The sequence below is a fragment of the Dermochelys coriacea genome, chromosome 22, assembly GCF_009764565.3.
Source record: "Dermochelys coriacea isolate rDerCor1 chromosome 22, rDerCor1.pri.v4, whole genome shotgun sequence".
NCBI classification, from domain to species: domain Eukaryota; kingdom Metazoa; phylum Chordata; order Testudines; family Dermochelyidae; genus Dermochelys; species Dermochelys coriacea.
In genome coordinates, this window is record NC_050089.1 from 1637728 (window position 1) to 1653570 (window position 15843).

The window sequence follows — 15843 nt, forward strand, 5'->3', positions numbered from 1 at the left end:
TCTAGCATTGATTTGCACTTCCGCACTGCCTTCTCTAGCACTTTCCATCCGCGGATCTCAAAGCACTTCACCAGCATTAGTAAAGAAGCCCTCCCAGTGCGGTAGATCAGTCCTAAGAGTGGTCCCAGCCTGGGCCTGGCACCCTGATAAAATGTCTGTCTGTCCTCTCTGTCTGTCTGTCTGTAGGCAGCAATGCTCCTGCCTGTTTAGTCTGGCAGACCAGTGATCCGGGGAAGGGTAGGGCAGAGAAGCAACCTACTCTCATTTTGCGCCTGCTCGTTTAGACAGGGACACAGCCCAGGACATGAGCTGTAAATACAACGGGTCCTGGGCCTGGGGGCTGGAGGCAGGCAGCTAGTTAACGTTAAAGGAATTAAAAAAAGAGAATTCCTATGGCAAGGGGCTTGTTTGCCTGCGGCGCTGGCTTGGCGGGGCGGATCCCAGCTCTCCTGCCATGCAGCAGGAAACAGGAAGGTTTGTGCTCATCCCCTCCTGCCTGTGCTCTGAGGAGGGCTCATTAAGCAGCCCTATTTTCAAACTGAAGTTGCAGGCAACAAAGCTGGAGTTCACACACACTCCCCTTCACTCAGCAAACAGGCACCAGCCTGCACCCGGCAGGGAGAGGAGCCTTCTGCGGTGTGTGGGCGATGAACCGGGGGGGAGCTGCAGAACCTAAGGTCCAGGTGCAGCGCAGCAGCTAAGGGGCGAGTGAAATAGATTCACCCTTTGCCTCAAGTCCATCTGCACTGACCGTCCCAGCGACTTGGGAGAGCATGGCAGCAGTGCGGATTGCAGTGCAGGGGCTACTGCTGGGCGCAGCCTTGCTGCAGCTGGAAGGTGAGTTCCTTCCCAGGGCCATGCCTCTGGCACTGTTCTTGTGGTGGGTTATAGCCGAAGGGCTGACCAGGGCAGGCAAGGATTTCTGGGGGGCAGTCTGTTACTTCCGTTCTCTGCGCTGACTGTGGGTAAGATGGGAAACCCATGCCCTAGAATTCCTGCTGGTGTCCTCGGAGGAGTGAGTGCTCACATTGCCCTTGGCGAGCTATTTCCTACTGCTTGGAGTGCCTTTCCCCTGAGATCAGCACAAGAGAGCCGGGCAATGTGCAGTGGCCATCAGGTGTGGCCTTGGGAGGACAGTCTATAGCCAGCATTCTGCGAGGCTGGGGTTGTCTTGAACCCCATTTTATTGGGGTTCTTTCCTGTGTAGCACAGCTCCTGGGTCTGGCCCATCAGCCAGTTGCTGAGCAGCTCCGAACACCAGGGCAGACCAACCAGGGAAATGATGATTCCTTGGGACTGAGCCGTTGTCTTGCCGCCTTTTTCCTTTGCTTTTGTGCATCTCAACTGCCAGTGCCTCGGGGTCAGAGGGGGCTTTTCTCTATCTGCATCACTCGGTGTTTAGCTCAGGTGCCAATGCTGGCAGCTCAGTGCTCTGAGCGCAGAGCTGGGGTGCAGCTGTGTCTGCCTGGGGTCGGCAAAGACCTACCAGCCGGCTCAGTCTCTGCTCACAGAGGTGGCAAAGCTGCTTTTTATCCCTTCACAGGCGGGGGAAGGAAGCATTGGAAACACTGAGACAGAGCGGTTCTGGAACTCTGAATAGGGACAATGCAGCTTTGAGTCACTGCAAATTATCCCCTCTTTCACACGGGCTCGAAACGTTCCCAACGGCCAAGCTCCCACCACTGTCCTGGCTCGTGTCGCTGAGCATTCACTCCAGGGGTTGGACCCTGCAGCTACTGTACGGGACAGGGAGTAATTCCCAGACAAAAGCGCCTTCACTTCCTGCAGTTAGGGCTGTAAACAGGAATCAGGAGTGAGAAGGGAAAGAAAGCAGAATGCCGCATTGGTGTGTTTTAAAATAACATAAACAGCTGAAAAGAAGGAAATTCAAAGGTAACGTTACACAGACGCAGACACGCACACACACAAACATGGAAAGATACCCTTAACTCTGCCCTTGTAGTGCCAGCACCTCGTATAAGGCAAGTGCTTCCCAATCTTTTCATTCTGGCAGCCTCCTCGTCACCGACTGCTGGTGTGGCCGGGCTGTGCTGAATCCCACGCCAGGCGGTGAACGCACCCAGACCAGCCTTGGTGCATATAGCAGGGTGCTCATGCTCGACAGCAGAATGCAATAACAAACATAACGTTTCACTGTCTGCCATGTCAGCCATTTGTCTCATGCTCCTGGTTCTGCTCCTGCCACCCTTGTTCATGCCAGGCTCCCTACTCGTAAGACAGTCCCTGGGACACCAGGCCTGTGTAGGGTTGTCACCCATCTGAGTTTACCTGGACAGTCCAGTTTTTGGCTTCTGTGTCCAGGTGTCATTTAGGTTTGCCAGGTTTTGACCAGAAAGGCCAGTTGAAAAGGGGACCTAGCAGTGTCTGATCAGATGTACTGACCAGACACCAAAAGTCTGGTTACCGTGGGGTGGGGGCAGGCACCAGGTCATTAACCTGTGCCAGTCCCTGCTCAGCCAGGGCCACTTCCTACCTGCAGGCAGGCTCTTCGTCAGGCTGCAACAGCTCCTGTCTAAGCCCCGGAGCAGAGGGAGCCAAGTGATGGGGGGCGGGGGGGAGGGAGTGAGCGATGGGAGTGGGGCCTTGGGGGAAGAGACAGAGCAGGGGTGGGGCCTGGGGGAAGAAGTTGGGGGGGACTTCGGGGGCCAGTTACCAGCAGTTGGAAAGGTGGCAACAACCCTAGTCCTGTAAGGAAGGAATGCCCACATGTGAGTGGCAGGATCAGATCCCATGTCTCTGGTATTGACATGGCCTCATTGTCATGGGATTGGAGTGCTGGACAGATTTGGCTGTATTTATCCATACAGCCCCCATGAGCTAGGGCCGTGCTGTTAACCCCAATTAAGAGCCTGCCCCAATTAACCCTGGTGAACTAGCTTGCTCTCTGGGTTAGGGTTTTGTCCTGCCACCCATCAGTGGAGTACCTGAACCCCTTCCAGGGGAAATCACTAGCAAAGTCCCTAGTGGACTCCATGGAGGTTCTGGCATTTCTCCCTTTACAGGGCCAGAGCAGAGCTCTGCTTGGGACAGAAATAGGGTGAGGAAGAGGATGGCCTAGAGTCACACAGGAAGCCTGGGGGCAGCAGGGACTTGACTCCGGTTGTCTCTGTGGCAGACAAGTGCCCAAAGCACGAGCCCAGCCTTCTTCTCCTCTAACTGTGGGGCACCCTTCAGCTTCTTTGATCCCCCAGCAGTTCCCTGCTCTCTTGGCATCACCCAGCATCACAGCATCAACCCTTCTCGCCGGGGCTGAGGCCTCTGGGATTTTGCAGCTCCACCTGATGCTAGATAAGAAGCCTCCACAGTGTCTCTGGGAGCCGAATGGACCCCGGTGCCAGATTCTTGCTGTCCACTGTGCGAGTGGGTACGAAAGCCCCCCTCTCCCCTGTCAGGCTTCCACAGTTCCAGTGGGGCGGGTGATCCCTGCAGCAAGCTGCAGGCCAGGCAGTGGGGTCAGGCTGGGGCTGATGGCTGCCAGAGCTGGCTGAGAGCACATGACACTCTACAAGGTGGGGGAGGACTACTGCCCCTTGGAGCCCTGCTGCAGCCAGCTCCAGTGTCACCTCCACCCCATCACACCCAGGGCTCAATCTCACTCAAGGGTCTGCAGGTTGTGTGGCTCTCGTTTGGCCCTCAGGGAGCCCAGGCTGCGGCTGGGACCCAGGCACTGGGGCCACTGGCCTTCTCTTTGGCACTATGGGCTTTTAGTGACTGATGCGTGTTCTTGGACTTTCAGAAAGCCTTTGATAAGGTCCCACCTAAGGCTCTTAAGAAAACTCAGCTGTCATGGGATAAGAGGACAGGTCCTCTAATGGATGGGTAACTGGTTAAAAGACTGGAAACAAAGGGTAGGAATAAATGGTCAGTTTTCACCATGAAGGAAGATAAATAGCGGTGTCCCCCAGGGGTCTGTGCTGGGACCAGGGCTGTTCAGCATATTCATAAGTGATCCGGGAAAGGGGGTGAACAGTGAGATGGCAAAGTTTGCAGATGACACAAAACTGCTCAAGATAGTTAAGTCCAAAGCAGACTGCGAAGAGCTACAAGGGGATCTCACAAAACTGGGTGACTGGGCAACAAAATGGCAGATGATGTTCAGTGTTGATAAATGCAAAGTAATGCACATTGGAAAACATAATCCCAATGGCACATATAAAATGATGGGGTCTAAATTACCCATTACCACTCAAGAAAGAGATCTTGCAGTTGTTGCGGATAGTTCTCTGAAAACATCCACTCAATGTGCAGTGGCAGTCAAAAAAGCTAACAATGTTAAGAACCATTAGGAAAGGGATAGACAACAGTACAGAAAATATCATAATGCCACTATATAAATCCATGGTACTTTTGAATACTGCATGCAGATGTGGTCGCCCCATCTCAAAAATATATATATTAGAATTGGAAAAGGTTCAGAGAAGGGCAACAGAAATGATTAGGGGTTTGGAACACCTCCCACATGAGGAGAGATTAAAAAATCTGGGAATGTTCAGGTTGGAAAAGAGATGACTAAGGGGGACTATGATAGCAGTCTATAAAATCATGACCGGTGTGGAGAAAGTGAATAAGGAAGTGCTATTTATCCCATCACATAACACAAGAATCAGGAGTCTACCAATGAAATTAATAGGCAGCAAGTTTAAAACAAACATAAGGAAGTATTTCTTCACACAAAATGCATAGTTAACCTGTGGAACTCATTGCCAGTGGACATTGCAAAAGCCCAAATAATAACTGAGATAAAAAAAGAATGAGGTAAGTTCATGGAGGATAGGTCCATCAATGCCTATTAGTCAAGATGGGCAGGGATGCAACCCTATGCTCTGGGTGACCCGAAACCTCTGACCGCCAGAAGCTGGAACTGTATGAAAGGGGATGGATCACTCGATAAATTGCCCTGTTCTCTTCATTCACTGTAAAGCACCTGGCACTGACCATTGTTAGAAGCAGGACACTGGGCTAGATGAACCATTGGTCTGTCCCAATATGGCCGTTCTTATGTTCTGTTCTAATATTATGGCCCTTGTGTGCATCTCTGGCAGCTGCAGACACAGCAGGTGCTGGCTTCCAGCCCTGGGCTCACTGTTGTGCACCATTGACCTCTGCTGCTCTCTGCTGCTGTGATTGGGGAGACCCACCCCCTGGTTCACTAAATGCTGCAGCAACCTTGGTGCCTTGTGAAGGCCAAAGGGTGGGATATGGAATGACACATCCCAACAAGGGGCTTTCTGGATAATGGGATCTGCCAGTGGATAGTGGGAAGTTGATAGTAATTAATATAAATCAGAAGTTAGGAATTGTAGTAATTTGATAAGGGAAGCAAAGGGACACCAAGAAAAATCTATGGCCAGCAGAGTAAAGAAGAATCAATATAGGCTTATAGAAAATAGATCCTGTCAAACTAACTATATCTTTTTTTTATGAGACTGCAAGTTTTGCTGATAAAGGTACAGTGGTCATGGGATATACTTAGACTTCTGTAAGACATTTCACTTAGCACCACACAACAATTTGATTAGAACACTAAAACAATTTACAATTAACATGGCACATATTAAATGGATTAAAAGCTAGCTATCTGATAAGTCTCAAAATGTAACTGTAAACAGGGAATCACCATTGACTAGTTTCTAGTGGGGTCCTGCAGGGTTAGGTTCTTGGCCCTACACTATTTAACATTTTTATCAATGACCTGGAAGAGAACATAAAATCATCACTGATAAAGTTTGCAGATGGCACAGAAATTGGGGAAGTGATAAATAATGAAAAGGACAGGTCACTGATTTAGCGTGATCTGGTCATTTGGTAAGCTAGGTGCAAGCAAACAATATGCATTGTAATATAACTAAATGTAAACGTGTGCATTTAGGAATCAAGATGGTAGGTCCTAGGCCATACTTACAGGATGACTCTATCCTGGGAAGCAGTGACTCTGAAAAAGATTTAGGGGTCATGGTGGATAATCAGCTGAATTTGAGCTCCCAGTGCAATGCTGTGGCCAAAGAGCTAATGCGATCCTGGGATGCATAAAGGGGAATCTCAAGGACGAGTAGAGAAGTTATTTGACCTCTGAATTTGGCACTGGTGCTACCACTGCTAGAGTTCTGTGTCCAGTTCTGTGCTCGCAATTCAAGAAGGATGGTGATAAATTGGAGAGGGGTCAAAGAGGAGCCACCAGAATGATTAAAGAATTAGAAAACCTGCCTTATAGTGAGAGACTCAAAGAGCTCAGTCTATTTAGCTTAACAAAGAAAGTGAAGGGGTGACTTGATCACAGTCTATAGGTACCTACATGGGGAACAAACGTTTAATAATGTGCTCTTCAGTCTAGCAGAGAAAGGTCTAATGTGATCCAGTGGCTGGCAGTTAAAGCTAGACAAATTCAGATTGGAAATAAGGCGTGAGTTTTTAACGGTGAGAGTAAGTAGCCTTTGGAACAATTTACCAAGGATCATGGTGGATCCTCCATCACTGACAAGTGACAATGTTGAATTCAAGACGGGTTGTTTTTCTAAAAGCTCCACTCTAGGGATTATTTGGAGCAGGTTTCTGGCCTGTGTTGCACAGGAGGTCAGACTAAATGTAGCTGTTTTGGTCCCGAGATGGGTTGTAATTGTTTGTGATACCCTGCATGGGTTCTGGTGAGGGGTACATGTACATCATGAAACGAGCCCTCTGGTGACCTGCTGACAACAGCTGCCCCAGTGCTGTTCAGGCACAACCCTGCGGGCAGTGAGGCCAGGCCCCAGCCTCGCTGTAACCTTGCCCTGGCTGGGCTGACGCCGGGGGTGGGTCCGGGACGCGTCCTTGCGTTGTGCCAGGAGGGGCCTGTGCTCCTGGGGAGGGATCGCACCCAGGGATCAATGGCCCCTGCTTTGTTTTCTGGAGCCTCCCCCCGTGCTGTAGTTCTGTGGGGCCGTGCGCCATTCACTGCCTGTCAGGGTTGTTCTCCAGGCAGGACAATGCTGCGATTGTGCAGCCCTGCTCCTAGGGCGGGTCACTTTCTGCAGACATATTCACATGGAAAAGTTCCCTGACAAAGAAGGAAGGAGAGAAAAGCTGCAGGGGGGGGACCAGCCCCCAGGGGAGAGCATCTTCAGCCAGGGACTCTGCACAGCTGCTCAGGAGTGCAGCTCCCATTTGGAGACTAGGACTCGCTGTTCACAAACCCCGTCCTGCCCACTCCCTGCCACTTGACTTGCCATTTTCAGAGCAGTTTTGCTTCCACGGAGCTCGGGCCCTGCAGAGAGAAGATGGCAGCCCCAGGCCAGCCTGGCGGGGAGGGCATGGGCCTGTCCAGTGAACTATATAAGCCCCAGGCCTTGGGCTCCCCCTCCAGCCCAGCTCGCCGCGAAGCCTCTGTCTGGTCTCCTTCTGCAATTGCTTTTGGGGCGTATGTGGTGCATGACAGCAGTGGGGCCACTAAGTGTCCCAGCCACAGCGCAGGGTTGTCCCGACTGTCCCAGACACCAGCCCAGACCCCAGGACAGCCACACTGGCCAGGGAGCCCACCGCAAGCCGAGTCCATTGCATGTGAACCAGACACTGTCGGCTGGAGGTGAGGGGCTGAGAGGCCACGGGTGCTGTGAGCGGAGGAAGGGGCTGGTGCTCCAGGAGCTCAGGCATTGGCCTGGAGTGCTAACTGCTGCTCCTGGGGCTGGCAGAGTCTCTCTGTTAGCCTTTCTGAGTGCTAGTTTCCTGGCTGTCCTCGGGGAAGGGGATTGACTGCAGCACCTCCAGGGCTGCCTGTACTTAGCAGAGGGTTGTTAGGTGTCAGCAGCAGGAATGGAGCCCATTCCTGGCCCCTGTGCTGGGCCCTGTCCACTAGACCTTGCTGCCCCCAGGCCCCTAGCACTGGGCAGTGGCAGCTCACACAGGTTTGTTTTCGCCCACTGTGAACGCTTTTCAGCCTCCCCATTCTGCAGAAGATCAAAACCTCATTAAAGCAACGAGCAAAAACCGGCTCAACTTTAGGGGTGGGGCTGTGACCATGGACGTGAGCAGTGCCACCTGCTGTCTAAACACTCTCATCCACTGCGCTCACCTCGCATACTGCTACTCCCTGGGGAGCCCATGCCTTGGGACGCGGGGCTGCCCTCCAGCTGCCAGCCAGCACAGGGGAGAGGAGCTGCTTCTTGCCCAGAGTTCAGAGAGGAGGCCAGCAGCATGGGCAAAGGACAGCCGTTCCCCCCCCCCAGCCTCAGCCCCCTTCCAGACCGGCGCCTCTCTGCCATGTAGGGGCTATGCTACAACAAAGCCGCACCTGGATCTGTGCGAGAGGGGGCAGACGCTATAGAGCAGGGGAAAAGGGGCAGCAGTGCTGGCTTTCCGCAAGGTAAGAGCTGCAGCCCCAGGGGCAGTGACCCACTGTTCAGCATCGCCATGTCCTCCTGCCATCCCCCAACACATACACTGGACCCGCCCTCTGGCATCAGCCCAGCCAGGGCAGGTTACAGTGAGGCCGGGGCCTGGCCTCACTGCCCGTGGGGTCGTGTCTGAACAGCACTGGGGCGGCTGGTCTCCCAGCTGGCGTGGCTCAGCCTTGCTCCAGTGGGGCCAGCGAGCCGCTGGCAGCCCAGGAACGGGTGTGTGTGACTTGCATGGCAGTAGCTAATTCCAGGCAGGGGAGAGCCGGCCCTCTTGCGCGTCACTCTTTTTTCTGTGCCAGTGGCCAGCAGGCCTAGTGCTAGTGAGAACAGAGACAGAGGCTTTGCTGCCTGGCTCCTCTGTGCAAAGGGAAACCAGCCAGAGGGAAGCTGGGGAGGTGTTAGAGATGGCCACCGACAGCACTGTCAGGTGGGGACTCCCCATGCCAATGGTGGGTTTTAACTCCTGCCCAGGACTCGCTCCAACACCGTTCTCGGCTGTATCAGCGGCAGTCACTTTGGTCGGCCACATACCATCCCAGCGCCCCCAGCCACCTTCCAGGCATCTCCTTCCCCTGGAGCTGTGGCCGAGTTCTCTGTGCAGTGTGGCGGGCTCACGGCACCAAGAGCTCAGGCTGCTCCTTGGGCTTGTTCCCGCAGCCAGCGCGCCAACTCTCTGATTCCTGTGCCCCTGCAGCTCTGAGCTCCCTCATCACCCCACCCTGCCAGGGACACACAGGACACGGTGCACACACCCCTGTGCCCGCTGCCCTCGCTTCTTCCCTGGAGGGCAGCAAGATATCAGAGCAGGATTTTCTCTCCAGTGTGTTTTTCCTGCTTGCTCTGCAGTTGTGCTCTACTTCGCTGGAGCGTCGGATTTGGATCCCCCATGGTTTGGCTGAAAGTTTCCCTACAAATTCCATCCGAGGCAGACAGCTGGTGTGGAAAGTTTCAGCCTGAATGGTTAGAGTTTGACGAAGTTGTAAAGAAATGAAACCAGGGTCTTATGTTGGGAAGTGTTAGGCACCTTAATCCCAGGTGATGCTGCCAGCCCCCCTTTAATATACAGTATTGCTTGGTTATGTTCTGGTGGCTTCTGCAATAGAAGCCGAGGGGAGGGGGGGCAACTAAAGGGCTTCTAAGCCAGTTAAAGGGATGTGACCCAGGAGCACCACACTCAGCGCTCACTGTCCCAGGGCTTGTGGAGTCCCTGAGGGCCCTTTCCTTGCACACCCCAACTCCCACTGACATCAGGAACTTAGAGTAGCTGCCCTGGTCTCTTGTGCCCTGAATTAAAGTCCTTCAGTCCTTGACAGTAAAAAGGAATAATTTATCTCAAAATGTGAGTCCAGGGGAAAACACAGTGTCTGAGTCTTACTGTCGGGACTCCCAACTCCTTGCGCAACCTGCTGTCTTCACATCCTTCGGCCATTCCCATCACTGCATCCCAACTTAGTTATCGTACCCCCGGCGATGACAGTCTGTGGGACAGCTCCTGGTTTCAGTGATATCTGTGGTGTAGATCCTCCAGGGCCAAGTAACCCTGATTTACAGCCATGGAACTGGGAGCCAAATCTGCCCCCTTGCAGATGATTCCAGGCTCTCACGAAGATTGGCACAGGTGGGACTCGTTGCTATTATGTACTCTTGGCTGTCCAGCTGTGCTCAGCGCTCTTTGGGCTGCCAGGAAGGTCCAGCTCCTGCCCTCGAGAGCGGACATTTTTGGCCAGTGTGTTAGGAAATTCAGAGCTTGCAGATCCCAGCTGGCACCATGACAATCTGCCATCGTCTTGGGGATGTGTCATGACCCTGTCTGTGGTGCTTCTGTCCCTTTGAGCCAAAGAGAAGTGATCACTGGCCATTGCGCTGTAACCCTGCCTCTTGGGCCAGTGTCCAGCGAATGGGAGCAGAGCATGCCTGGGGAGGGGTATCCTGCGCCTGACTTAGTTTGGAAGTTCTTCGGTGTGGGGACTGTCTTTTTACGTTGTTTCTACAGCCCCTAGTACAATGGGGCTCAGGCCCATGGCTGGGACTCCTAGGTCCATAGGTGCCGGCTCCGTGGGTGCTCTGGGGCTGGAGCACCCACAGGAAAAAATTAGGGGTGCTCAGTACCCACCAGCCCCCCCTCCCATCTGCGGTTCGGCCGCGGGAAGGGGCGGAGCGAGGGTGGGGCCTTGGGGGAAGGGGCGGAATGGAAGCGGGGCCTCGGAGCGGAGCAGGGGTGGAACACCCACCCCAAAAGAAGAAAGTCAGCTCCTTTGCCTAGGTCTATGGCAATGCAAACAATAATACTGTTAATAATTAATATCCTGCTGCTGCAGGACTGAAGGAGCTGGGGGTAAGACGGTGGGAATTGCTCTCCTCCAGGGGCCCTCCCGGAAGTGACAGCTTGTCACCAGCGATTAGGTCAGGCAGCAGCCATCTTCCACAGAAATGCTGGAGCTGAGCTGGAGGAGGGTTGGCGGCCGTTTGGTTGCTGGGATCTCAGAATCTAAACCCACTCAGTCTAGCCCCTGGAAACACCTCAAAGAGCGGCTTTAGAAAGGGTGTAAGAGAATGACTGGCCAGGGCTTGCCCCTGGTGCTGGTGGGGCTGGGATGTGACGTGGGGTGGCAGCGTGATGGGGGAGCGTGTGGAGAAAGGGAAGTTGGATGATGTCATGTTCTGCCATTTTATCCCTAGGGTCAAAGCCCCATTCGGAGGAGTTCCCGCCCTACATCATTGATCACCCAGCAGACTTGGTGGTGCGTTGGGACCAGCCTGCCACCCTGAACTGCCGTGTGGCAGGGAGTCCGGCACCCTCTATTGAGTGGTACCGCAATGGGGAGTATGTGGAAACGAGCAAAGATAACGTTTATTCCCAGCGCACCCTTCTGCCCGATGGGTCGCTCTTCTTCCTCCGCCTCAACCAGCGGAAGGGCCAGTCCGACGAAGGGGTGTACACCTGCGTAGCCACGAACCACCTGGGCACAGCCAGCAGCAAGAATGCGTCCCTCTACATTGCCGGTAAGGTGTTCGGAGCTGCTCGCTGGCTTGAGTGCCTGGAAATGGCCGTGCTTACCGGGCAGCCGAGAGATTTGACTTTGCTTTCAGTGCTTTGCTGAGCCTGCTAACAATGACCGCAGCTTTCCCGCCCGCTCTTTGATTTAACCAAACAAATCAGCTGGGGAACAAACAATATTAACCCATGATGCACTATGAAAGAGGATAAATAATGCCAACAGCTATTTCCCATGTCCTGCTCAGGGGTAGCCACAGGGGGCCTAACCTGAAGCACCCTCAACTTCTACTGAAGTAAGGTTGGGCCCATCAAGAGTTTTCACACAAGAAATTAAGCGAAAGCTGGAAATTGAGAGTTGTGGGTGGTGGTAGCTCCATAGCAGCCTCTTAGCCCCTGCTTAGGCTGAGTCACACAGATACGTTGAGAGGTCCCCATGTCACCGCTATGAGACACCAGGATAGCCTCCTGCATGCCAGCTCCCTAAAGCATGGCCTTCCAAGTATGCCCTTGCACTGGGCTTTGGTTGGAGAAGAGGAATGTATCGACTGGAGGGTACTTCTCTTTGTCTGGTCTGTGCCTGGATGGGAAGACAAAGGAGCCAATTTCCTGCAGTATCTGGAGCTCTGGCCCAGGCACTGCTGTCTGGGTACGTTGTCTCTCTATCTGGAATCTGAGTAAAGCTCAGGGAGATGCTCATTGCAACTGGACTGGGAAGGATGTGCTGAAATCCACAGGCAACTCTCCCAATATTTATAAAGAGGCTTTCCAAGGCCTCCATGCCATGGGGATGATGGTTATTCACTCAGTGCCCGCAGAGTGGGAGACGCTTTGCAGGTTAGTAGGAAGTAGAGTTGAGTGACTAGTGAATTTTTTGGTTCAGGGGCTGCCAAGGCTGATTCCCCACTCTGGCACTTCGAGTGCAGAAGATGGGGGCCCGCAAGTATTCTAAAAATTAATACTGGCCACTCCAGGCTTGTATTAAACTCCCAAGGTTACAGCTTCTCTTTGACCTTGGATGGGTAGATGCTGCCACCACCCAAATACAAAAAAAAATCCCCTTTGGATCCAGGAAGGCGCACTTGGAAATTCCTCCTTCTGGGGTACCCTCAAGCCCTTTCACCCCCCACTTCGGGGAAGAGCAGAGAAAGAAAACAAAGGAAATCAGCTGTTGCCGCCAGCTAATTAAACAACATATGCACAAACCTCTTAGGACACAAAAACCCAATCCTGTTCTTAAAAAGGTAAATTTTATTAAAAACAAAAAAGAAGAAAATATATTTGGAACTTAGGCTTTTTGCTAGATTAAAAAAAACAATTACAAGAATTAAGCATCAAGATAGCTTTCTTGGGGGTCCAGCTTTTGGTTACAAGCAAAACAAAAGCATCTGGGGTTAGCACAGAGGAGTCCACAAGCCTTACAGAAATAAAAGAGAGAAACCTAATCGCATCTTTCTAGACATTTCCTGATCTACTTACATATCTGGGGTTTCAAATAAGTAGTTCCTAGGTATGATTTGATGATTTTTTATACCTGGCTTAAAGCTTTTTACAGCATTGCTGCTCTGTGTCTCCTCTCTCTAGAGAACAATCACAGACAGACAAAAGGGGAGTCTTGTTTTAATTTTAAAAAGTTTTAGCCTTCCCATTGGCTTTTTTGGCCAGGTGCCCACTCACTTCCTTTTACCTATGTATGCAGTCAGACTTTTTAACCCTTTAGAGGTAAAGCAAGTAGAGAACAGCTACCAAGAAGGATTTTATAGCTAACTGGCTTGCTGGGTCCATAAAAGGAAGCTATCTCCCACCCTTCATTTATCACAGAGGCCAAAATGAAAAATCCCACCCCCCAGTCTGGTTTGACTTGAACCAAAACAATCTTTTTAATTGAATCAGAAAACACACCAAAAAAACATGAGTCTCAAATTGACCGAGACATTTTCAGTTGACCAGAAATTTTTGTTGTTGTTGTTTTTTCCTTGAGTTGACTCGGTCGACTCAAAACTTGTTTTTCTTTTTAAGTTTTTAATTTCAATTTTGGCTATGTTGTGTGTTTTTTGAACCTTTTGCGCACTTGCTTTTTGAAAAATCTGGCAAGATTTAAAATAGAAACACCCTTTAAAATCAAAAAGTCAAAATGAGACTTTCAAACCAAATTTCCAACTGAAACCAGGCCCCAAACAAAAATCCAAAAAACTTGTGGCAAAACAATTTGCCAGGCAGATGTCACCCGGCTCTAGCAGTAGCTGTCATGAGCAGCTTCTGGTCTAAAGGCTGGACTGTGCCCTAGGCTATTCAACTGCAAAGGGAGCTAACGGGTAGTGTCTGACAGTCCCCGTCATGCGCAGGTGTGGGAAGGGCAGAGAGTGGGTGGCGAGTGAGGAAGAGCCATGGGTATTCATTGTCATCATGAATGACTATGGCTTGCTACCATGACATACCCTGGCTAGTCCTTTGGCCAGGAAAACAGCAGGCAGTCCAGACGCTCACCTTGGCTGTGGGAGACTCAGATTGAAGCCCCTGCTCCAATGAGGCTGTCGTTATTTATGAAAAGTGGCAAGGCTAAGAAGGCCCCTGTAGCCCAGGGGCTAGGGCAGGGGTGGGCAAACTTTTTGGCCCAAGGGCCACATCTGGGTATGGAAATTGTATGGCGGGCTATGAATATTTATGAAATTGGGGGTATGGGAGGGAGTGAGGGCTCTGGCTGGGGGTGTGGGCTCTGGGGTGAGGATGGGATTGGGGGTGCAGAAGGGTGCTCTGGGCTGGGACCGATGGGTTCGGAGGGCAGGAGGGGGATCAGGGCTGAGGCAGGGGGTTGGGGCATGGGAAGGGGTCGGGGTGCAGGCTTCAGGCAGCACTTACCTCAAGCAGCTCCCAGAAGCAGTGGCATGTCCCCCCTCCAGCTTCTCTGTGAAGGCATGGCCAGGCAGCTCTGTGCGCTGCCCCATCCGCAGGCACCGCCCCTGCAGCTCCCATTGGCCGTGGTTCCCGGGGCAGGGCGGGGGTAGGAGGCAGGGAGCATAAGGAGCCCCCTGGCAGCCCCTATGCATAGAAGCCAGAGTGGAGACATGTCACTGCTGCCAGGAGCCATGCAGAGTGGGTCAAGCCCCCAACCCCGCTCCCCAGCTGAAGCAGGGGAAGACCTGGACCCCACTCCCCAGCGAAAGCTCAAGGGCTGGATTAAAACGTCTGGAGGGCCGGATGTAGTTTGCCCACCCCTGGGCTAGGGCCTGGCCTGAAGTGGGAGAGACTTCTCCACCTCAGCGGAAGCAGGAATTGACTCAAGCTCACCATGTCCAGGGAGCGCGCTAACCACCAGCCTTGTGCCAAGGAGGGTGGCGGCTTGTCAACCGGCTGGTTTGTGAAGCCGGTCACTGGCTTTTCGCAAATGCCTGAAAACCAAAGCGATCCTGTGTGGGTTGAAAGCTATCAAAACGTTTCCTCTCCACATTACCAAAACAGTCCCACCTCCTCAGGTCAGGAGAAACGATTTGGCGAACTCAACGCCAGCCTAAGAATGGTATCAGTCAGCCTTGAGGTGAATAAACCATCTTGAGGTGAATAAACCATCCCTCTGCAAGGGATGCAGCTTGCACCCCCATGTAAGGGGGCTGTCTGCATTTTTGGCTGTCTGCAGCTGCAGCTCTGGACTGTCGCAGGGGGTCCCCCCTCCCCCCACAATATTTCCTCTTCAAAGGGTTGCTCAGCACAATAACCCACATTTCATTAGTGATGCCATGCAATCCTCTCTGCTGGGCAGGCCCAGAGCCTTTCCAATTAACACTTTATTACCAGTCAGGCTCCATTAGGTCTCCGGTTCCCACAGCTCAGACCAGGGCCTTGTCTTGGTGTCTGCAGGTTATAAATATTCATACAGGCAAACCTGGGTTGGGAGATGCTTTTATTAGCAACACTAATGAAGCCCTTGGTAAAGTCCTGGTTTGTTGTATGACGTGCTGGCCTGGTGAAGCACTGTCCACTTTCTCCTCTTCGGCAGGCACAGGCATGAGAGGAGCTTGCTGGAGATGGGGCTGGCATGGCTAAGCCAACGCAGCCTGAACTCGGCAGGGGGCCATAACCCCTCCCCCACTTTTTAATATAGGTGTAGTTTTGGGGGGCAACGCCACCCCTCCTGCCCCCCAAACTATGCCCATGTTAAAAAGTGGGGTGCATGGTCCCCTGCCCCCCCCCGGTTCTAGTGCTGGTGGCTTCCCACTTCTACAAAGGTTCTGGCACCTTTAGCTAAGGCTGTCTGGTCCTGCATTCCCCCTGCATGGTCCTTCAATCAACAACAGAGCAAACTCTACAGCTGGCGGATGCAAAACAAGAAAAGGAGGACTCAAGGATCCTGGACCAACCACAGCCACCCGTTGTAACGACTGGACAGCCAGATGACCATGTAGTTACGGGTTTGGGTCGTGTAATTGGAAAGCCAGTGTGATTCAGACACTTAACAGACTG

General features: G+C 52.5%; 1 protein-coding gene across 3 annotated transcripts in view; it reads left to right on the plus strand.

Moving 5' to 3' along the window:
• Positions 1 to 322: 322 nt before the first annotated feature.
• Positions 323 to 15843, plus strand: part of ROBO4 (roundabout guidance receptor 4) — a 69941-nt gene continuing 54420 nt past the window's right edge. For all 3 annotated transcript variants that reach the window (XR_005289942.2, XM_038380667.2, XM_043500991.1), the window contains exons 1-2: positions 323 to 837; positions 11070 to 11393. Coding sequence is in view for 2 of the 3 variants with exons in the window: in XM_038380667.2 (XP_038236595.1) it covers positions 774 to 837; positions 11070 to 11393 (388 nt within the window). In the remaining variant the exon portion in view is untranslated. The remainder of the gene's footprint in view (positions 838 to 11069; positions 11394 to 15843) is intronic.